Source organism: Sarcophilus harrisii, chromosome 5, assembly GCF_902635505.1.
Source record: "Sarcophilus harrisii chromosome 5, mSarHar1.11, whole genome shotgun sequence".
NCBI lineage: Eukaryota > Metazoa > Chordata > Mammalia > Dasyuromorphia > Dasyuridae > Sarcophilus > Sarcophilus harrisii.
In genome coordinates, this window is record NC_045430.1 from 96,163,931 (window position 1) to 96,188,393 (window position 24,463).

At 34.5% G+C, this 24,463-nt stretch overlaps 1 protein-coding gene across 8 annotated transcripts in view; it reads left to right on the forward strand.

Annotated features, from left to right (window-relative positions):
- Positions 1–24,463, forward strand: part of PPFIBP1 (PPFIA binding protein 1) — a 187,793-nt gene that overhangs the window by 96,182 nt on the left and 67,148 nt on the right. For all 8 annotated transcript variants that reach the window (XM_031938061.1, XM_031938063.1, XM_031938062.1 and 5 more), the window contains exons 2-3: positions 20,040–20,144; positions 22,644–22,849. In XM_031938061.1, coding sequence (XP_031793921.1) covers positions 20,081–20,144; positions 22,644–22,849 — 270 coding nt within the window. In that variant the 5' untranslated portion in view covers positions 20,040–20,080. The remainder of the gene's footprint in view (positions 1–20,039; positions 20,145–22,643; positions 22,850–24,463) is intronic.

Here is a 24,463-nt window from a genome sequence, read left to right on the forward strand (position 1 = left end):
TTTAGAAAGAGATATCCGAATTCACACCTCCCTTAGGGCCAGAGAGCACTCTGGGATATAACCCAGAATCCCTCTCCCTCCAGAAGGCGGAGTTAACCTTTGGGAGATTCTATACATACAGGAAGCTTTGAGAGCTGGAGGGTTTTTACTTGGAGTTGGAGAGGAGCACTCTGGGAGGAAGCCCACAAGCCCTATCTTTGAGGCAAGAGATTCATTGCATCTTCCAACTTGATGCTGGCTGGAGGCTGAAGAAAGCAGAGGCAGAAGCCAAGGACAAAGTTGCAAGAGTCTTGCAGAGAGATAGGCCTATGAGCTAACCGGGCTATATTGAAGGACACAATAAAAGATCAGAACTCTTTTATCACCTGGCTGTGTTTTGGGAAAAGCAACACCAACAACCCATAGTAAATTTTATTAGAAAAAGGAAAGAGGAAAATCAAGTATTAGTCTTAAAAACAAAAAGTGAGAAATTGCCACTAATGAAGAGGAAATTAGAGCAACAATTAGGAGTTACTTTGCCCAGCTTGATGCCAATAAATTTGATAATTTAAATAAAATGGAAGAATACCTTCAAAAATATAGCTTGTCCAGATTAGCAGAGGAAGAAATAAATTGGTTAAACAGTCCCATTTTAGAAAAATAGAAGAAGCTATTAATCACTTCTTAAGAAAAAATCCCTAGGACCAGATGGATTTACATGTGAATTCTACCAAACATTTAAAGAATAATTAACTCCAATGCTATATAAACTATTTGAAAAAATAGGGATTGAAGGAGTCCTATCAAATGCCTTTTATGACACAGACCTGGAACTGGAACCATTCCCAATAAAATCAGGAGTGAAACAGGGTTGCCCACTATCATCATTACTATTCAATATTGTATTGAAATGCTACCTTTGGCAATAAGAACTGAGAAAGAGATTAAAGGAATAAGAGTAGGTAATGAGAAAACTAAATTATCATTCTTTGCAGATAATATAATGGTATACTTAAGAGAACCACAGAGATTCTACTAAAAAGCTATTAGAAATAATCCACAACTTTAGCAAAGTTGCAGGATACAAAATAAATCCACATAAATCCTCAGCATTTTTATACATCAACAAAATCCAACAGCAAGAGATACAAAAAGAAATTCTATTCAAAATAACTGTGGATAGCATAAAATATTTGGGAATCTATCTGCCAAATGAAAGTCAGGAATTATATGAGCAAAACTACAAAACACTTTCCACACAAACTCAGATTCAAACAATTGGAAAAATATTAAGTGCTCTTGGATAGGCCAAGTAAATATAATAAAGATGATAATACTACCTAAACTAGTCTATTTATTTAGTGCTATACCAATCAGGCTCCCAAGAAACTATTTTAATGACCTAGAAAAAATAACAATTTATATGGAAGAACAAAAAGTCAAGAATTTCAAGGGAACTAAAAAAAAAAAAAAAAATCAAATGAAGGCGGCCTACCTATACCTGATCTAAAACTATATTATAAAGCAGTGGTCACCAAAACCATTTGGTGTATTGGCTAAGAAATAGACTAGTTGATCAGTGGAATAGGTTAGGTTCACAGGACAAAGTCAATAACTATAGCAATCTAGTATTTGACAAACCTAAAGATCCTAATTTTTGAGATAAGAATTCACTATTTGACAAAAACTGCTGGGAAAACGAAATTAGCATGGCAGAAATTAGGCATGGACCCACACTTAACACCGTACACCAAGATAAGATCAAAATGCATTCATGATTTAGGCATAAAGAACGAGATTATAAATAAATTGGAGGAACGAACATGGGTAGTTTACCTGTCAGACTTGTGGAGGAGGAAGGAATTTGTGACCAAAGAAGAACTAGAGATCATTATTGATCACAAAATAGAAAATTGTGATTATATCAAGTTAAAAAGCTTTTCTACAAACAAAACTAATGCAAACAAGATTAGGAGGAAAGCAATAAACATTTTTACAGTTAAAAGTTCTGATAAAGGCCTCATTTCCATAATAGAGAATTGGCTGTATAAGAAATCAAGCCATTTTCCAGTTGATAAATGGTTAAAGGATATGAACAAATAATTCTCAGATGAAGAAATTGAAACTATTTCTAGCCATATGAAAAGATGCTCCAAGTCATTATTAATCAGAGAAATGCAAATTAAGACAACTCTGAAATACCACTACACACCTGTCAGATTGGCTAGAATGACAGGGAAAGATAATGCGGAATGTTGGAGGGGATGTGGGAAAACAGGGACACTAATACCCTGTTGGTGGAAATTGTGAAGACATCTAGCCATTCTGAAGAGCAATTTGGAACTATGCTCAAAAAGTTATCAAACTGTGCATACCTTTTGATCCAGCAGTATTACTACTGGGCTTATACCCCAAGGAGATACTAAAGAAGGGAAAGGGACCTGTATGTGCCAAAATGTATGTGGCAGCCTTGTTTGTAGTAGCTAGAAACTGGAAAAGGAATGGATACCCATCAATTGGAGAATGCTTGGGTAAATTGTGGTATATGAATGTTATGGAATATTATTGTTCTGTAAGAAATGACCAGCAGGATGAATACAAAGAGGCTTGGAGAGATTTACATGAACTGATGCTAAATGAAATGAACAGAACCAGATTATTATATACTTCAACAACAATACTGTATGAGGATGTATTGTGATGGAAGTGGATATCTTCAACAAAGATCCAATTCAGTTCCAATTGATCAATAATGGACAAAATCAGCTACAATCAGAGAAGGAACATTGGAAATGAATGTGGAGTACTTGCATTTTTGTTTTTCTCCCCACGTTATTTTTACCTTCTGAATCCAATTTTTCTTGTGCAACAAGAGAACTGTATGGATCTGCACACACATATATTGTATCTAAGACATACTTTAACATGTTTAATATGTATGAGACTGCCTGACATCTAGGGGAGGGAATGGAGGGAGGGAAGGGAAATGTTGGAACAGAAGTGAGCGCAAGGGACAATGTTGTAAAAATTGCCCATGCATATGTTCTGTCAATAAAAAGCTATAATTTTTAAAAAAGGAAATAATATATATTGTTAAGCCTTTATGGTCATAAGGCACATGTTCAAACCTACTGTGGCTTTTATTCTTTAACAAGGGAAGATAAAGTGTTCAGCAAATTTGTGAAGTTTACAAAAAAAGTTTTTACTCATGTTTTTAGCCTTTCTTTTCCCCCATTGCTAATTCCTTTTCTCCCTAATATAGACTCTTAATACCTTCTTGCATTCTAATCTTTTCTGTGCAAAAAAAGGGGGAAAAATGTGATGGCAATCAATAGATTTTTTTTTAACAGCCTACATTCTCTTAGAAGAAACGCTAAGTACTGATCTAAGGAAATACTAAGTTTATGCAAGGTAAATACACTGAACAATTGGGGAGAACACTGGTAGTTGGGGGCAAGGTGAGATCTGGAAAGTTTTTTTAGGTAAAGTAGCATTTGAGCTGGGTTTTTAAGACTTTCTTGAGATTTAGCGATGAGGAAGGAAAATGATTTCAGATGTGGATGAGAGCAAAAGAAAGTAAATATGTGCTGCTACTAATTTCAAGTAGGTCAGTTTGTTATGAAGGGGAATTAAGTGGAAGAAGTCTGGCGAGGAAGGTTGGAGCCTGGTTGTAAAGGGCTTTAAAATGATAAACAGTAGCTTGTGTTTTTTAATCTTAATTTGGTTCATTTACCCTTTGCTTACAACTCATCCACACCAAAAACTTTAGCATTTAAAAATCTTTTATCTCTTACATGGAAATGAAAGGTTTTGTGTGCCATAAAATGAGTCTTTACAGGTAATTAGCTATACTGTCTAAGAGTAAGGATAGATGGTTTTGGTTCCTGAAATCATATTTAAACTTAAGCATAGCCATTGCATAGCAATCATTTCAATAAAATATTGATGTTGATAGAAGCAAAACTTTTCTGATTTAAAAAATTTGATGACTTAGTCATATTTTGTCCATTTGCTTAACAGTACATATTAGATGATTATATGCATATGGAAATGATAAAAATGATGCATATAGGTATATACGTATGTATATTTATGTTTATATATTTGTTTGTTTATTTTGATCCTAACCTGTTATTTCATTTTTTCCCCTGATATTGGGAGATCAACTTTTCCCCTCCTTCTCCCTCCCCCTTCCCCTAGACCCAAACATGTTAAATATGTTCACAATATATGTTTACATATCCATACAGTTATTTTGCTGCACAAGAAAAATCACGACTTAGACATAGGTAAAAATAACCTGAGAAGGAAATCAAAACCAGAGGGAATTGCAATGCTATGTTGTGGATCATATTCATTTCCCATAGTTTTTTCGCTGGGTGTAGCTGGTTCTCTTCATTATTGCAGAATTGGAACTGAATTGGTTCATCTCATTGTTGAATAGGGCCATGTCCATCAGAATTGTTCATCATATAGTACTTGTTGTTGAAGTATATAATGATCTCCTGGTCAAGCTTATTTCACTCAGTGTCAGTTCATGTAAGTCTTTTCAGGCCTTTCTGAAATCATCCTGCTGGTCATTTCTTACAGAACAATAATATTCCATAACATCCATATACCACAATTTATTCAGCCATTCTCCAATTGATGGGTATCCATTCAATTTCCAGTTTCTGGCCACTACAAAGAGAGCTGCCACAAGCATTTTTGAACATACAGGTCCCTTTCCTTTCTTTAAGATCTCTTTGGGATATAAGCCCAGTAGTAACACTGCTGGATCAAAGGGTATGCACAGTTTGATAACTTTTTGAGCATAGTTCCAAATTGCTCTCCAGATGACTGAATGTATTCACAATTCCACAACAATGCATCAGTGTCCCTGTTTTCCCACATCCCCTCCAACATTTGTCACTATCTTTTCCTGTCATCTTAGCCAATCTGACAAGTGTGTAGTGGCATCTCAGAGTTGTCTTAATTTGCATATAGTGATTTGGAACACCCTTTCATATAAGTAGAAATAATCTCAATTTCATCATCTAAAAATTGTCTGTTCATATCCTTTGACCATTTATCAATTAGAGAATGGCTTGTTTTTTTTTTTTTTTTCATAATTATACCTATAAATTGCTCTCCAGAATGGTTGGATTTGTTCACAATTCCACCAACAATGTATCAATGAACTAGTTTTCCCACATCCCCTCCAAAATTCAGCATTATCTTTCCCTGTCACTCTAGCCAATCTGCAGGTACGTGTAGTGGTATTTCAGAGTTGTCTTAATTTGCATTTCTCTGTTTAATAATGATTTGGAACATCTTTTCATATGGCTAGAAATAGTTTCAATTTCTTCATCTGAAAATTCATGTCCTTTGACCATTTATCAATTGTAGAATAGCTTGATTTCTTATAAATTAGAGTCAGTTCTCTATATATAATTTTGTAAATGAGGTCTGTATCAGAACCTTTTGACTGTAAAAATGTTTTCCCATTTTATTGCTTCCCTTTTAATCTTGTCTGCATTAGTTGTTTGTAGAAAAGCTTTTTAATTTGATATAATCAAAGTTTTCTATTTTGTGATCAATAATGATCCCTAGTTCTTCTTTGGTCACAAATTCCTTCCTCCTCCAGAAGTCTGGGAGGTAAACTATCCTATGTTCTTCTAATTTATTTATACTCTCATTCTTTATGCCTAAATCAGGAACCCATTTCGACATTATCTTGGTGTACTGTGTTAAGTATGGGTCAATGCCTAGTTTCTGCCATAGTGATTTCCAATTTTCCCAGCAGTTTTTGTCAAACAGTGAATTCCTGTCTCCAAAGCTGGGGTCTTTGAGTTTATCAAACACTAGATTATTAAAGTTATTGACTGTTTTATCCTGTCAACCTAACCTAATCCACTGATCAATTAGTCTCTTTCTTAGCCAATACCAAATGGTTTTGGTGACCTCTGCTTTATAATATAGTTTTAGATCTGGTACAGCTAGGCCACCTTCATTTGATGAAAAAAAATTTTTTAATGTCTTGACAGAAATGACGATATTAAGTTCATTATGGCTACTTTTCCCTCACATAAAGCTTATGCTTGTGTATATTTATGTATCTCTGTGTGTCTTTATAAGCTTTGGTATGCTATTAACATTAAAAACTGAACTACGATTTCTCCAACATTGCTTCCTGTAAGATCTTCTAGGATACCACATATATCTATACATATATAACAGGATCTGGTTTTAATGTTTTCTTTTTTTAATCACTTAAAAATTCAATTTAACTTTAAAATTGTATTTTTCAACTTTTGATATGAATCTTTATTTTTCCTCCACTTGTTATTCATCAAATATTATGCACTTAACTAGTGCATATATTTACCTTTTCAATCGTATTATTTATAATCCATATTCCATGGCCCAGCTAAATTGTCTTTTCTGTTCTCTGTCATAGGAAATAGTGGCTCCTCACTCTGCCTTTTGTTTCCCCTCTTCTGGAATGCTTTTCTTCCTCTTCTTGGCTTCTTAGAAGCTCTAGTTTCCTTCAAGATTAAGCTCAAATGCTATCTTCTATATGAAGTTTTTTGATTCTTTTCCCCAGCTATATATAACTCTGCATATACATACTCTCCCCTGAAAGGTATTTGAGAGCAGAGTCTGTCTTGCTCTTTTTGTGTTTGTGTCTCTACCACCTAGCACAATGACTGGCACCCAGATGGCTCTTGGTAAATACTTGGCAACTGATTGATAAAATGTAAAATCCTCTATCTGATATCTTCCACAGTTTGCCTTTAAGATAATTACCCAATACCCCTTGTCTTTATGCATTCTGTGTTGCAGCACACCTTTATTAATAACTGTTATCTTATGATTGAGGCTAGTTTTAATTATCTATCTACACCCAGAGCCATCTACACCCAGAAGGAGAACTTGGGAACTGAATGTGGATCATAACATAACATTTATTTTGTTTTCTTATTCATTTTCTTTCCTTTTTGATCCGATCTTGTGCAGCAAAATAATTGTATAAATATGTTCACATATATTGGAACTAACATATATTTTAACATGTATAACATATATTGGATTACTTGCCATCTAGGGGAGGGGTTTTAGGGAGGGAACACAACGCTATGCAAGAATCAATATTGAAAAATTATCCATGCATATGTTTTGAAAATAAAAAGTTTTAATAAGAAAAAAAGAAGAAAATAGTTGTTCTCTTATCTCATCTTGCTTTCCCTTGTCTCTCAATGGGCTTGGGACACACTATGTCTCCACCTGTTTGCTTCCTTTAAAGACCACATCAGCACAAGAAGCTTTGATTGATTCCTTCTGCTGTAGCTCTCTTCTTTATTATATCTTAACTTGTATGATGTGTCTATTCCTTATATTAGGTTCAGATTCCTTCAAAGATGGTGCATTTCATCTTTGTTTCCTGAGTCCCTGACATTAGTGCTTAATAAATGATGGTTGAGTTGAATTAAATTTAACTATACATCTTAAATTACTGAAATTATTGTTACATTCATCCACCATCTATATTTTTCCTAGCCAGGAAGTTTTTACTTGTCTCAAGTCTTATTTACATGACTAAAACACAAGTTTTTGATGGCAGCCTTGACCTTTTTTGGAATTATAGAACTTATAATGAAATGGTTGCCTTGGATATCAGTAGGAAATGGCAAGGGATATTCAAGCCTTCTAATATGATAATACTTTATTGCTGTGAAATAATTGTGAGCCAGCTACACAGTGTAACTAATATACCTACTCCAGCATCAGTTTAAAACAACCACAACCATTAACATTTCATTGCAGCACACACCCTGTCTTATTCCCCTGAGCCCTTAGCTAATAAAGTGTGTAATTTTTAAGTTTTGTTGATAGCCTTTGTTATGTCTGGATTCATCCTCTCCCCTTCAACCAAGCATTTCCTTATGATAAAAAAAACAACAACAACAACAACAATAAAATGAAAACAGTGGTTTCAATGACTGCATCTCACGATCTAGATAATATTTTCTCTTCTTCTGAAAAAAGAGTGATTTGTTTCACTGTCTGGCCTGTGTAACCAAGATTAGTTATCACAGTTACTCAGAATATGGCTTTCTTTACTGTTCATTCATTTTGTTAATTGGCCCATTGTGTAGATTGTTCCTTTATTCCCTATCAGTTCATCCAGATCTTTTCCATGGTTTCTGTATTCCTCATATTCTTAATTTCTTAATTAATAGGCCATTAGTAGGCCACAGCTTAAGTAATTTCCTAATTGGTGGATACCCTTTGGTCTCCATTTTTTTTTATTGACATATACAGCATCATTATGAATATATTGGTATATATTGGATGTTTCATTCTGTTTTTACCTCTTACATTTACCACTAATACCTGGTATAGTATTGTAATCAACAAATTACCAGATAAAGTGATTTCTAGGGCAGCTAGTTGATTCAATGGTTAGAGCATCCAGACTGGAGTCAGGAAAATCTGAGTTTAAATCTGGCCTCAGATAGTTACTAGCTGTGTTACCTTGCTTGCCTCACTTTCCTCATCTGTAAACTGAGCTAGAAAAGGAAATGGCAAACCAGTCCAACAACTTGGCTAAGAAAACTCCAAATGGGGACCACAAAATTAAATATGACTGAAAAGCCTGAGCGACAACAACAGAATGATTTCTAACACAATGGAACTGCGTTTGCCTCAATTTATTTTAATGAGTAGGAACATTATCAAAATTGGTATTATTATGCCTTAATGCAACCATTTATCTTAAAAGGATGGTCTTTACCACTAAAGATATTTTATATAGGGGTGGGTGTTTGCCAGTTTAATTCTTTAATTAAGAAAGACTAGGAGATGATAGCCTTTAAAGTTAGTTCTGTTTTAAGCAAAATGATTTCATTTTGGCAATTGGATTCTGGAATAAGTATTGCTTTCATTGTTTATCCTATGTGTCCTCAGCTAAGTGTAGCTCCAAATGTTTTATTAAGTCTTCCCATAGTTGCCCCCCTATTCTTCTGTGGACTGACTCCTTTTGTTGAAACTTGCCCTGCAGGGGAGAGAGTAGTAGATTTGAACACAAAAGATTGGGGTTCAAATGCTGACTCTAGCAGAGTGATTCTGGGCAAATTGTTTCTCATCCCAGCCACTTTTTCTTATCAATAAAATGAGGATTTGGATGCAGCACTTCTCATAGTGCTTGGCACATGGCACATGTGTAATCCCTGCTTGTTGGTTGATTGAACTATATGATTTTTTAAGTCTCTTCAGTGCCAAATTCTGTAATCCTATGAACAACGAGTGATGAGATAATTGCTCAGTCTATAACAATTCACTTTAAGGTATCTTTAGTGGTAGAGACCACCCTTTTAAGAGAAATAATTGCATTAAGATGTGATAATACCATTCTGATAATGTTCCTGCTCTTTAAAATAAATTGAGGCAAAAGTATAGGTTTGTGGTGTTAGTTGTCATTCTATTGTTGTTGCTCAGTCTCTTCAGTCATATCCAACTTTGTGGTTCTATTTTCTTGGCAGAGATGCTGGACTGGTTTGCCATTTCCTTTTCTAGCTCAGTTTACAGATGAGGAAACTGAGGCAAACAAGGTAACACAACTAGTAACTCTCTGAGGCCATATTTGAACTCAGATTTTCCTGACTCCAGTCTGAGTGCATCAATTACTGCATCAGCTGGCTGCTCTAGAAATCACTGTACTTGGTAATTTGTTGATTACAATACCTGCAAAGTTGATGGCTTAAGAAAAGGGATTGTGATGAAACTAAGAATACTTCTGTCCCTCCTTTGAGAAATCTACTGTAATTAGAAAGTTATTTTCTGGCGATAGTGCTATAAAATCTCTATGCATTTCTTGGCAAAGTTAATTTTCCATAGCAAAAGTCTGGAAGTTTATGCTAATGTGTCTGGAATGTTTGTCTTTCCCAAACTTTCCAATATCAGTATCAATTATAGACTATCAAACATACATCCAACTTATATGTTCATGCTAAAAATTCCTCAGTGTGCTAGCATGTGATCAATATGCTTGCATTTAGCAAAAGATGGAGTAAAATAATTTTCCCATAAAAGTACTCTTTAGGGGCACCTAACTTAGGCTTCTGAATGCCTTAGATGCCACAAACAATTTTTCTTTTGTGCATCCACTAAATATGCAGTTTCCCAGTCTGAGAACTTGCCTGATTAACTATGAGTTTGAATAGGCCAAAGGGACAGGTCATGGAGTATTATAATATCAGTATTTACATGGGGCTGACCCAATATAATGTTAGGTGGTTTAAACTTGTTACAAAAGACTTTAATGAATTTGATTTTTAAAAGAAGACCTATTGTCAGTATAGAACATAACACTAGGAGATGCTTTATTCCTTCAAGTGCTTTGTCCATCCATCTGTTGTAGATAGATGTAGAATGTTCTAGATAAATGTAGGTAATTGGTATTTCCTATATGAAGCACAACTCTGATCTCAAATGGTATAACTCAAGTTAGCAATTTCAACAAATTCATTATGAACTTGTACAGAAAGAGCATTGCATTTGGATACAGGTTAAAATACTGGTTCTCCTACCTATTCCTGATAGGATTTTAGGTTTGAGTTTAGTTTTTTCATCTGCAAAAGCAGGAAGTCAGTCTTTTCTATTTTTCTTAATTATTATATGTATCTTCTGGTATTGCCTAAATTTCTCCCAATATCCTTCCATTTCTTCTTTCCCAAAGAACCATCCCTCATACCAGAATTTTATTTTATTTTTCTTATAACAGAATTTTTAAAAAGAGGAAAAAGCAAAACTGATCGATAGATCAAAAATGTTACATTTAACACTCATGGATCTTTTACCAGTTTTTTTAAAAAAGGAGAGGGTCAATTAAAAAGCATTTATTAAGGAATATGTATGTATTAGGCAGTGCCAGATATTGGGGATAAAATCAAAGTAAAAAAATATCATTCCTTCCCTCAAAGACTTAACATTCTATTGCGGACAAGTGATAGTCTTTCCTGTAGTAAATATGAGTCTGAATTAGTATCACACCCCTTTTCATTTTGAGCTCTCATCTCCTGCCATTTCGTTTTGCTAAATGTTTCCTGAATTAAACCTTCTCTTCTGGCCCAGTATTTTTGTGAACAAGAGAAATGATTTTTCTGATGTATATATTTCAATACAATTTGTCTTATGCGTGTCTCCTTAAGGCTCTGTATCAAGGACATAGTGACTCTTGGTGGAAGCCTTTTTTATTATTTTTGTAACCTCCCTCCCCTGCTCCTTTTCATTTTGTATTTATACAGATGGCCTGTCTCTTCACAGGATCATCTGAGTTGGTCAGTAAATATTTATTGAGTCCCTGGTGTGAACATGAGATTATGTTAACATGAAAGACATTAGAAATAGTTCTTCTGGGAACTAAAATTATAGATATCTACTTTTATATTATATATATATATTATATTACATTTATATTTATATGTTATATAAATATATAAGAAGTGACACAAATGTCAGGTACAGCAAATAATACAAAATGCATTTTAAATAATATTTTAAAATATATTTTGAAAAGTTTATTTTCAACTCTTAACCAACCTTCTCAACCTTTTAACAACCACCACCAGTCTAGTTAGAATTAACTAATTAATAATTACATTAATTAATAGATCAGGATAATCAGAGATGGCCCTGATGCAGGGAGAGACCTTGACCTTTTTTTAAGTTAAGGTTTTGAATAGGTCTCAATTTGACTGAGGCAATGCCCAAATAATGATTGAAACTAAGTAAGAAATGAGGCAAAAAATGGTCAAAAAAACATATATATTTTTTTTTATCTAATCAAAAATAACTTTGGGAAAGACCTTCAAAGGTTTCTGGCCAAAATCAAAACAATAGTATTTATGTTCACTCTGAGCCAATCTGGGCCTATTGAAGGAATGAGAGTAGGAAGAGGTTCAGCTAGGTAAGTGGGGAGGGTTATAGAATCATAGAATTAGGACTGGAAGGAAACAAGAGGCCACCTTGTCTAATATCCTGATTTTATAGTTGAGGAAATTGCCTCAGGTGGAAGGTAAGTGACTCTTCTAAGGACATGCGGATAATAAGCTACGGTTGTGGCTGTTCGTCCTTGAAGAGGACCAAAATGACTTCTCTATGTTAGAGTCAAGTTACAGTATGTCTGACTGTGGCTGAACAGAACAATACAAGCTCAGAATGCTCTGCCATGGGTCAGGCACAAATAATCCGCATGCTAAGTGGAATGAGCAGAACCAGGAGGTCATTATATGTAAAAAGCAGGACTTGGGAGAAGCCAAGGTGTTACTCATTGGGATTAAGACGATGATTCTCTAGTTTATATGTACTTAGTATAGTTCCACAAATTGACATCTATTCTACAAGATTGACACCTAAGATGATGTACTTATAGTAGAATGTATAAGAGCTAAGAGATCTGGGAGGAAGACATACTGGCTTCTCTCCTGCCTTCTGTATTCCTCCACTGAAACCAGGACCTGTTCCAGAGGGCCTCCAGAAAGCTAGCGGGGACCCAGCTGAAGGAGACAGACTGTGAAGGAGATAATGAAGACTTTGGACTTTATCCCAGACTATTGGTGATTATTCTGCTGAAACCAAGGCAGGTCCTGAGACCTCCACAAAGATAGTCAGAACATTACAGTTCTACACGGCAACAAGATTATATGCTGATTAATTCTGATGGACATGGTTCTCTTTAACAATGAGATGATTCAAACCAGTTCCAATTCTTCATTGATGAAGAGAGCCATCTACACCCAGAGAGAGAACTGTGGGAACTGAGTGTGGTTCACAACATAGCATTCTCTTTTTGTTGTTGTTTGCTTGCATTTTACTTTGCTTCACTTTTTCTCTTGTGTGGCATGATAATTGTACAAATATGTATGCATATATTGGATTTAATATATTTTTACCATGTTGAACATATATTGTACTACTTGCCATTTAGGGGAGGGTGTGGGGGAAGGGGGGAAATTGGAACACAGGGTTTGGCAAGGGATATGTTGAAGAACTGTCCACACATATATTTTTTTTGGAAAAAAAAAAAAACAGTTCACTTCTGTTGCTGCTCTAGCTTCTAACTATGTGAAACTCTAGGCATAGTCCAAATTAGGTCCCTGGTGTTACTCCCATAGTATCTCTCCTTCTATTTTCTTAGATGTTTTTATATTTAGAAAAGAATTCCTTTCTATATTTAATGAAACTAGGTTTTTGAAATTCATTTCTGTATATTTCTCATATATTCTGAGAACAATTTCATTTCAGCACTCACTGAGAAATATGTGACTAATGTATGGGAAGGGTTTCATCCTGTTTTTAGAGCCAGGATGCTACATTTAGGCCAATGTAGCCAGTCTGTTGTAAGTGAGAGGAGAGGGGATCCGTCTCTTCCTGGAGGTTTTTATTCTCTTGTTTATTAGCCTTAGATTTGTGCCTAAACTTTGAAGTAAATCTAGGAAGAAACATCTCACCTAAAATGAGAAATGGAAAATTTGGGAGATAAAGTATTCCAATGAATAGTTGATATGTTCTTTTTTGGTCCCTCTCTGCCTGAGAGCCTGAGCAGGCAGTCTGAGCTAAACTTCAGTAAGTCATTCACTGAGCTCATAGCTGCGGAGGGCCAAGGAAGGGGGCGGTGAGGATGTCCTGCCAACTCTGGAGTCACCACACCCAGGGTGGATTTCTCTTCTTAGGAAAGCTGTTTCTAATTCAAGACTATTCCAAGACTATTCTTGCCTGCAATACACCCTAAGATGATTTATTATGTCTACTGCACTGACACCTTATTTCTTAAAGTTATTTGGTTTATTGCATATTTTAAAATTGTCATCAAAAGCAATCAAGTCAAAAAAAAAAAAAACCCATACCAAACAAAGTACAAAATCCTACCCCAACTGTTTTAGCCTTTAAAGATAGGAGAAGGAAATGGCAAACCACTTTTAAGAAAATCCCAAATGAGGTCATGAAGAGTCAGATAAGACTTAAATGCTTTAAAAAAAAAAAAGAAAGAAAAGAAAAGCTAATCAATATAAAATATAGAAATACATAATCCATATGAGATGATGAAGATTTAAAGCAGCAGAATCAGAACTGATACTTCTTTCTCCCTTTCTCTACAGAAATGTGCTTGTGTATGTGTGTTTCTATATAAAAAATATAGACTAATATTAAAAAAACAAAAGAAGGAAGGAAAACCAAGCCAAAAGTATTGGAATTCCCCATGAGTCTGGAAAGGAATGCACAAAAATTTGTTGTTTGTTGAGTTTTTTGGTATCAGTTCTTTAAAGTATTGTGCTAGTTCTGTTACTTGTGACCCCAGGAAAATCCTTTAATTTCTTTGATCCTCAGTTTCCTTATTTGTAAAATGGGACTAAGATGGGATGGGGAGTTTGAACTAGATGACTCCTAATAAATAATAAAATCCAGTAATTCCTTATTATTTCCAAGATCGAATATAAAATTTTCTGGCTTATAAAGTTATTCATCATTTGGCTCCTTCCTGCCCTTCCAGTTTTCTGTGATTCAGTGACACTGGCCTCCCCTGACTGTTCCTTGCACAAAACTCTCTATCTCTACATTCTCCATTTTCACCAGCCTTAACCAGGTCTGGAATTGGCTTCATCCTTATCTCCATCTCTTCATTTCCCTGTCTAGCCCAGCTAACGACTTACTTTCTATAGAAAGCTTTTCCTGATTTTCTTTAATGCTAGTGCTTTTAGATTTAGGATCATTATTAATTTGCCCTTTATAAATGTTGTTTATATATATAGTTGTTTGCATGTTGTGTCTGTGAACTTAAGAGGGCAAAGAATAATGTATTTTTTTTCTTTTTTTTTTTTGTATGGTGCCTGGCACATAGAAAACATTTATAAAATAAGTGCTTGTTGACTTGAGTTCTCAAATTTAAGATCTCATCTCATTCAGATCCATGATTTCACAAGTGCCCAGGGCAACTCTTTAAGAAAATAAGTTACTGATCTGTACTATCAGATGAGGAGTTTACATATTGGGAGTTCTCTCGAATCAAGAAACCAGAAGTCTAGATTAAAAAACAAACAAACCCAGTTCTAATAAATTAATATTCCATATTATATACTTCATATTACACATATATATTGCATATTAATTTTTTTTGCTAATTACAAATAGAGGATTTAGTACAAATATAACAACTTTCCCTCTTTTTAGGGGCAATCAAAAGGTATAAAGGTGTTTTGTCAAAGTTGTGGCAATGTCAACATCTCCAAAATGTTTGCAGCAATCTGCAATCCTAATTATTAATGTAATTAATACATTATTAATTAATACATTAGTAAAGCACTTATTTTCCCAAGACTTTGCCAACATTAGAATTCATTTTAAAAGTTATCTTTGTTGTTTTAGTGGACATATGATTGCTTTTTAATGTTTTTTTGCTTTGTTTCTTTTTTTCTGATTACTAGGTTAGAAATTGATGATATCTTTTAATCCCTTAATGTCCAATCAACTTTATTTTTAATTTGGGGTGTGTTTTTGTTATTTTGCTGTTGTAAACAAATTTAAGCAAACACAATGAACTCTTAATTTTCAATTGTTAAAAATATCACTTCTTCACAGTTGAGAAAAATATTTCCTACTTTTGTAGGCCCATTCCCAGAGGAATATCATAGTTTTGAGGATAATGAAAAAATCTTACCTTCTAAGGACAAAAGTAAGGGGACATGGTTGTAGTCCTAGCTCTACCACTAATTAATTAATTATAGGACCTTGGCAAGTCGCTTCATTTTTCCAATTCTTAGTTTGTTAATTCGCAGATAGAGAAAATAATACCAGACTGGCGTACCTCATGGAGGTATTGCAAGGTTTAGTTGACATGATTGATTATGGAATCCCTCTGAAAAGTAGAAAATTTTGTAAAAATGCCAGGTGCTGTCATTATTATTAAGAGTACACTTAAACTAAATAAGGCCATTCCTTGATCTCATGTTTCATACTCTGGAAATAAAATAACTCCCAGCAGCATATTAGCATCAATACTTTTTATTTTAACTGCTTTAGCCTTCTTCAATCCATAAATGGTACCAGCCATATAGAATAGAAATGTACTTTGGGGTTTTTTCTCACTGAAACTAAATTGGTGCCTGCAAAAGGTTGGAGTCAAGGTTCAAGTTCCTTTTACTGTTAGAAATAGCACAAGCAGTAATTAGGCCAGTGTTCCCCACACCTCCAGTCTCATAGTACATGAATTATGTCTCAGGTTAGAAATAGGAATGAAATAGCCAGCTGTTCCAAATGGAAATTTTTTCTTTCCAATTTCCTACCTTGAAAAATAGAAACTTGGGCTTGAGATGTGTGAAGTTTGTGATTGTGACGTTTGAATATTCTTTTCTAAGCTTGATTGCCACTGATTTGCACTGTGATCTTACACAAGTGATTTTACTCCTCTCTGTTCTTATTTCTCCATATAAGGTATATTATTTGGCTGTTTTTCCACAAGCAATCCCCTTTGACTGTTTCTATCTTTTGCCATCTTATCTAATGTAAAGGTGCTATGGAGAAACTGATGTTAACCACAATATCTTTTTGTGAAGTTCGGAGAAGAGATGAGATTCAGCTGCTTAGAAACAGAAACAAATACCTATCCCTAAATTTTTAGGTATTCTTATAGACTCATAGAAGCATAGAATAGAGTTTTAGACGTAGAAGTATCATTAGGCACAAAATTATTCTAATTTTTTCAGTAGGGGGAAAAATCCATAACTTAGCATTAACCCCTTTTTTAAACTTGGACCCAAAGAGGAGAAGCTTTCTTAACTAAAATTATAATGTTACAGCTGAAAGAGGAAGAAAATGTTTTCTTTTATACCCTAGTCAAGCTATCAGCCCACATCCCTATTTGATGCTTCGACACTTCTCTTTTTAAGAAGGCTTAATTTACTTCATTCATGAATGCAAAACTTTTTCTGAATCGTGTTTGAAGAATTGACTTGTCATCCAAATCTGCTTACTTAAGATAATTTGTGGAACTTTCTGATGTCTCATTATAATGACCACATCTTTTTCAAAAGCCATGTCAGAACACCACCTAGCAAAGTATCAAGCTCTACTTATTTTGAATACTTATCTTTTGAATGATGACTCTTTTTTATTTTAAATGTCACAGTAATATTTTGGATATTTTTTAAATTCCCTGTTACATTGCAAACTTCCATCCCTACAGTTCTTCCCATTAAACCTTTCTTTATAACAAAGAAAAACAGTCAAACCCCAGCAAAAGCATCTGACAGAGTATACAAAATTCCATACCTAGAATTTACCACATCTCTACCAAAGGGAGGGAAGTAAAAGGCAGTTTCCTCATTAATTTTCTGGAATCAAAATTGATCATTGAATTTAATTTGCATAGTTATCTTCCCACATTTTCATTTGTGTTATTTTAATCATAGATTTGTATTTTCATTTTGTCTTTTCCCATTATATTAAGCAAGTCATCCAAATTTTCTAATAATTCTTCATATCATCTTTTCTATGTATTTTATAACCCATGTGCTTTCAGTGACCCCAACAGAACCCTCTAAAATAGTAGTTCTCAAAGTATGATCCTTGGGCCCCTGGTGATGTCAAATTATTTTCATAATGATCTTGAGACATTGTTGCCTATTAAAATCATCCTTCCCTTTCTAACTACATTGTCAGTATGAGACTGGGTTTTCTCCATATACTTCACAGTCAAAACAACATATCACAACAGATTGAATACAAAAACAGATGAGAATCCAGTTGTTTTCTATTAAGAGAGGCATTAAAAGGATTTTTCAAAATTCTTAGTAACCATATGAATGAAAATTTCCAGTCACTAATAATAAGGGAAGCTTAAATCAAAACAACTCCTGAGACTTCTCCTCATACTCAAAAAAGTGGAAAAGATAAAAACAATCAAAGTTGGAGTGCTTATGAAAATAAATAGGCAATCAGTTGGAGAATGGCTGAATAAATTGTGGTATATGAATGTTATGGCATGTTATTGTTGTATAAGAAATGACCAGCAGGAGGATTTCAGAAAGACCTGGAGAGACTTACATGAACTGATGCTGAGTGAAATGAGCAGAACCAGGAGATCATTATATACTTCAACAATGATACTATATGATGATCAGTTCTGATGGACATGGTTCTCTTCAACAATGAGATGAAACAAATCAGTTCCATTTGTTCAATAATGAATAGAACCAGCTACACCCAGCAAAAGAACTCGGGGAAATGAGTGTGAACCACAATGTAGCATTTCCAATCCCTCTGTTTTTGTCTGCTTGCAGTTTTGATTTCCTTCTCAGGTTAATTTTACATTATTTCAAAGTCTGATTCTTCTTGTACAGCAAAATAACTGTATAGATATGTATACATATATTGTATCTAACATATACTTTAACATATTTAACATGTACTGGTCTACCTGCCATCTGGGGGAGGGGATGGGGGAAAAGAGGGGAAAAGTTGGAACAGAAGGTTTTGCAAGGGTCAGTGCTAAAAAATTATCCATGTATTTATCTTGTAAATAAGAAGCTATAATAAAAAAAAGAAAATAAACAGGCAAATAATATACAGGTTGTAAATTAATGCAACCATTCTGGAAAACAATTTGGAATTATGCAAAGAAGGTTACTCAGCTGTTCATAGCTTTTGATTCACACATCCCACTATTAGGTATATATCCTGAGGAAGCTAATGACAAAAAGTTCTCAATTTTTAAGAGTAAATTTTAAGAGGTCCTTAAACTAAATTATTTGAGAACTGATGCCTTAAAACAGGGATGGGTAAACTGAGGCCTAGCCCAGCCAGAGGGACAAATCCTAGCCACCTGTTTTTAGACTGCTTTAGAACTACACATAGTTTTTAAATTTTAAAGTTTTATTGTATATTAAAATGTAAAAACTTGGTGTTTGGCTGACCTTGAACTTCTTGCTCTAAAATATTAGAAAGGCTTAATAGTTCTATGTGTTTATCAGGATGGGATTACACTCACAGAAAGAAATTACCAACTAGATTGAAATGCTGTGATTGCCTAATGGTTGCAATGCTGCACTTAAGAGTCAAGAAGGTTTAGGCTTAGGCTTAGGCTGAGCATGGGCAAGCTATTTAACCTTTTGCAATTAATATGATTTTAGAGAAGTCTAGGGAGACTTACATGACTGATACTAAGTGAAATAAGCGGAACCAGGAGATCATTGTACACAGCTACAAGAGGAATATACGATGATCAATGCTGATGGATGTGGCTCTTCTCAACAATAAGATGATTCAGACCAGTTTTAGTGGTCTTGTAATGAAGAAAGCCATCTGTACCCAGAGAGAGGACTGTGGGAACTGAGTGTGGATCACAACATAGCATTTTCACTCTTTCTGTTATTGTTTGCTTGCATTTTGTTTTCTTTCTCAGTTTTTTTTTCCTTCTTGATCCAATTTTTCTTGTGCAGCAAGATAACTGTATAAATATATATACATATATTTGATTGAACATATATTTTAACATTTTAACATGTATTGGATTACCTGCCATCTAGGGAGGGAGTTGGGGGAAGGAGGGGAAAATTTGGAACAGAAGATTTTGCAAAGGTCAATGTTGAAAGATTACCTATGCATATGTTTTGTAAATAAAAAGCTTTCATAAAAAAATGAAATGAAAAAAAGAAACCTTTTGCAGTTTCAGTTTTCTTGGAAAATGGAACAATAATAGCATCTATCTCACACGAAGAGTAAGGCGAGGCCTAAAGGAAATAAGGTGTGTGAAGTACTTACCTCATAGTAATATAAATATTAACTATTATTAGTAAAGTAGTAGTGGTAAAAAGTAATATTATTTGGATCTCCTCCTGGCTCTGAGCATAATATTTTTAAAAATAGTATATGGTCTTTAATAAATATCCAATAAATGAATAAGAATAAGTTAGATCAGGTCTTTTCCCTTAGCTTAGGGCACTGAAAACAAATCATAATTTTTCAAGTAGGAGTTAATAATTTTCTGAGTACAGTTAATAACCTCACCATTGTTTTTGTTTCAGATCTAGACTGTGATCTCACTTTTCACCTGAGAAACTAGAAGATGATGAGTGATGCCAGCGATATGCTGGCGGCTGCTTTGGAGCAGATGGATGGTATCATAGCAGGTGAGATTAGTATCCAGCTTCTAAAATCCAGTCTCAGTGCTTAAATGTTCTTGTCAATAAGGAGATCCCATTGGTTTGACCAGTTTCACTACATAGGAGCCAGTCTTGGACAAATCACCTTCCCAGACATTTTCCCTTCTGTATAAAAAGGAGATTGGAAAATATTCCTATCTTGCTCTCAAATCCTTCTGACCATTTCAATGTAGAGTCCAATTGTGGGTACCACATTTTAAGAGGAATTTTGACAGGACTGAAAAAGATGCTTGGAGGAGAATGATTACAATGGTGAGATACTTGAGAGAGCCATACTCTGAGAAACAATTAAAGGAAATGGGATTGTTTGGTCTGTAGAGAAAACTCAAGGGGAAGAAAGAATGTGATAACTGCCTTTGAACATTTGAAGGTCTGTCATATAGAAGGATTAGACTTAAACTTTGGAGCAGATGGATGTATCATAGCAGGTTAGATCAGTGTTCAGCTTCTAAAAATCCAAACTCAGTGTTTAAGAGTTTCTATCAAGGAGGAGAGCCTATTGGTATAACCAGTTTCACCACATAGTAGTCAGTCTTGGACAAATTCTGACACTTTGAGGACATCTTTCCCTTATTACTTATTAGCTCTTAATTTAACCTAGTTTTTAACACACATTTATTTCTCTGTCCTCTTGCTCCCCTGCCCTTCCCTTTCATGTACCTTTCCATGCTGTAATGTTGTCCCACAAAAAAATTATTGGGAATATTTTCCAACCTCCTTTTTGTATAGATGGGAAAAAGAGATCCAGTCAGGAAAAGTGATTTGTCCTCTTTTCTCTGTATTCTTCATAGAATCCCAAAAGTAGTTAGTGGTGGAACTGGGATATAAATTCAGTTCTTCTAAGATCAGTCTTCTCTGTAGTACATCATGTTTCCCCCAAGTTTAGAATTGGACTTCTTTATGGAATCTCTATTCTATAATTGTGGCATATCTCTTTGGAACTGTTTTGCCTCGGAAGTTATTTAGTGATGTTACCCTTCCAATACTATATTTATTCTTTCTCCTAACTCTTCCCCTCCCCATCCTGAGGATGCCAAATGTCCTTGCTTCATACAATATCTTCTTTCTTATATATTTGAGTCAGAGAATGTGTATATTACACAGCATCTCAATCTAAGCCAGGCCTTCATTTTCCTTATTCTCTACCACTTAGGAAACAATATAAAAAATGCATCAACTCAGTGCAAACTTTTTGATGGTAAACTTTAAGCTCTACAGATGCTTTAGGTAAACTACCTCCAAAGCACTCCCTCATCTACTAGTTTTGTGATAGTCAGAAAAATAAGGTCAGTTTGGCATGGCTTGTTCTTATAAAGTTATGCTGGTTCTTTGTAATTATTGCTTTCCTATCTAGGTATTCAGCTTTATTGATCTAATCTAGAATTTGACCAGGAATTGAAGTTAAGCTCACTGTCATAAATTCTGTAGGACCTGTTCTCTAGCTTTTTTGTTGTCTCCATTCCACGCATTTTCTGCCACTGCTTTGCATGGCTTATTCCATGGATACCCCTTTTCCATTCCTGCTCACGCTCAGAACAATGCCAATTATTTTGAAATGTCAAGATATTACTCCATGGTAGACCCCTTCCCCACCATTGGGGGAACTTTCCCCCCCTACATTTGCTTGGAAATTTCCCTTCTGTTTCCATGTTCTCCCACTCCTCTAGGTACCTGTTTCCCCTAGGGGTCCCAATTTCCCCCCCTTCTTGGACAAGTCGACTTTTTAAATTGGGGTTAAGTGACTTGCCCAGGATCATACTGCTAGGAAGTGTTAAGTGTCTGAGCTCGGATTTGAAATCAGGATCTCCTGACTTCAGGGCTGCCACTCTTATCCACTGTGCCATCTAGCTGTTCCCCTCCCCCCCTTTAAAAATTTTTTTGAGAGGATAGCTCTAATTTTCCATTTTTTTTCTTAGAACCTGAGAATGGAGTTCATCTGGGCCAGGTGATTTGAATTCATCAAGGGCAATTAGTTACTCTCTTATTGTTTACTATTTATCATAAGTGTCAGCTCAATGTTAGTAACTTTATAAGTAAATTAGCTAGGTGGGATTTGTTAGGAAGGTAGATTTTTATTGGGGCTATAGTGGAATGGACTCTTCTGATAGATTATAATAAGTTCCTCATCAGTTAAAGCAAACCAGTCAAAACTGAAAAGGTACAAAATTGTGGTATGGGGATTTCTGAATTAGACTGAGGTTGAACTAGATGAATTCTTGATGTCTTTTCCAAATCTGATGTTTATGGTTTCATTATCTTGTCAGGAATTCATTGTTTGCTAAGCTCCCTGTGTGAAGGAGTTTGGCATTATGGTGATATTTATAGGATATAATTATTTTAGACCATGAGTTTCTCAACAACTCTGATAAAATAGTTTCCTAACAAGGTCATAAATAGAGTTTTTCTTTTGGCTTTACAAGAGCTGAATTTATGTTAACTTCATTGCTTTCATTTCATTTTTTTTAGGTTCTAAGGCCTTGGAATATTCCAATGGGATTTTTGATTGTCAGTCTCCAACCTCCCCATTCATGGGAAGCTTGCGTGCCTTGCATCTCATAGAAGATCTTCGTGGCTTGCTAGAGGTGATGGAAATGGATGAGAAGGAAGGATTGAGATGTCAAGTCCCTGACTCAACAGCAGAAACTTTGATTGAATGGCTTCAGAGTCAAATGGTGGGGTACTTGTATTTTAATTTGCAGCTTTTTATGATATATTAGTAATCGGAAAACTGTTTAATTTTATTTTGAAATTTTCAGAGACCATTATTTAGCAACCTCCCTATGTTGTTTGACCCCATTTAGCAGATTCTCCTCTGATTTATAATTATTTATAATTTATAATATTTGATTTATAATAGTATATAATAGTATAGCATTTCATTAAAACCAGCAAGCCATTAGATCTCAAAATAAAATGCTGGTGGCCAGACTCTAGTGAAATAATTGAGGGCTTTTTTTTTTTTTTTTTTTCCTATTTTTCTTTTTTATTTATTTATTTTGCTAAGGCAGTTGGGGTTAAGTGATTTGCTCAGGATTACACAGCTAGGAAGTGTTTAATGTCTGTGGTCAAATTTGAACTCAGCTCCTCCTGACTTCAGGGCTGGTGCTCTATCTACTGCACCAGCTAGCTGTCCCCGGCTTTTTTCTTTGTTGTGATTTCTATATTTTGAGGATGGTAAGAAATCTTGTCTTATGTCTGTTTCTCCTTTATAAATATTGCTCATTAAATTATTTATACTTCTCCACATCTCAAAGGAGGGAGCTATATATTCTCACTTCTTTGTTTGAGTCAAATTGTAATCAGTATAAGTATACAGCATTCAATTTTTGCTGTTGTTTCTTTTTCCACTCATTATTCTAATATTTTATACACACCCTATAAATACATACATTGTGTGTATGTTTATGTATTTTGGCCCTGCTTATCTCATACTTTCCCACATTTTTCTGTATCTGAAATATTCATTGTTTCTTAGGATACTCCATTACCTGCTCCCACAATTCTTTGCTACCACAAAAAGTGTTGGTATAATCACTTCCTGAGCCTAATTTCTAGCTGTTTTTTAGAATTCACAGGTCCAGCAGCAGCATATTATGTACTTGTCTGTCTAGTATGTACTTGTCTTTCCACGGGCATCTTTTGTAATCAATCAGTTTTCTAGATGGGAAGTAAATTCTCAGATTTTTAAAAAATATATCTTTAATATTATCATTTCTCTTAGTGATTTGAACCAGTATTTTAATTATTGCTGTTGGAAAGTTTGCAGTTCAGCAGCAGTTTTTGACCCTTTTTATTTTTGTAATTCCCTATGTATCTTCAGTATGACACCATAATTAACAAGTATTTATTAAACAAAATTTACAGTGTATCATACATTGTGCTAAGTGAGGAGGATACAAATAAAAAACAAAAACATTATTAGAATAATTTGTGTCAAAATCTTTGTCCAGGTGATGCTTTATTTTTATTATAGCTGATTTTATTAATGGAAAAAACTTGGAAATTTCATTTTCTGTTTCATCTTTTATGATCACCTCTCCCTACATATGGTTTTAAAAAGTAACTAATAGTTTCCTTTTTATATAATGTATATAATTCCATAAAGTTTTTTAATGGCTTTTATTTACGCAGAGTGTCTGTCCCCAAAGTTTTAATTCAGCTATTAAGCTATGTATTCATTTTTATCCTATTCCTTTTTTATCATCTAAGATATGGTTCCTTATTTGACTGTCTGAGTGACCTGAGCAAGTGGCTATTAAGGCTTTAAACAACACTCAAGTGTTTCC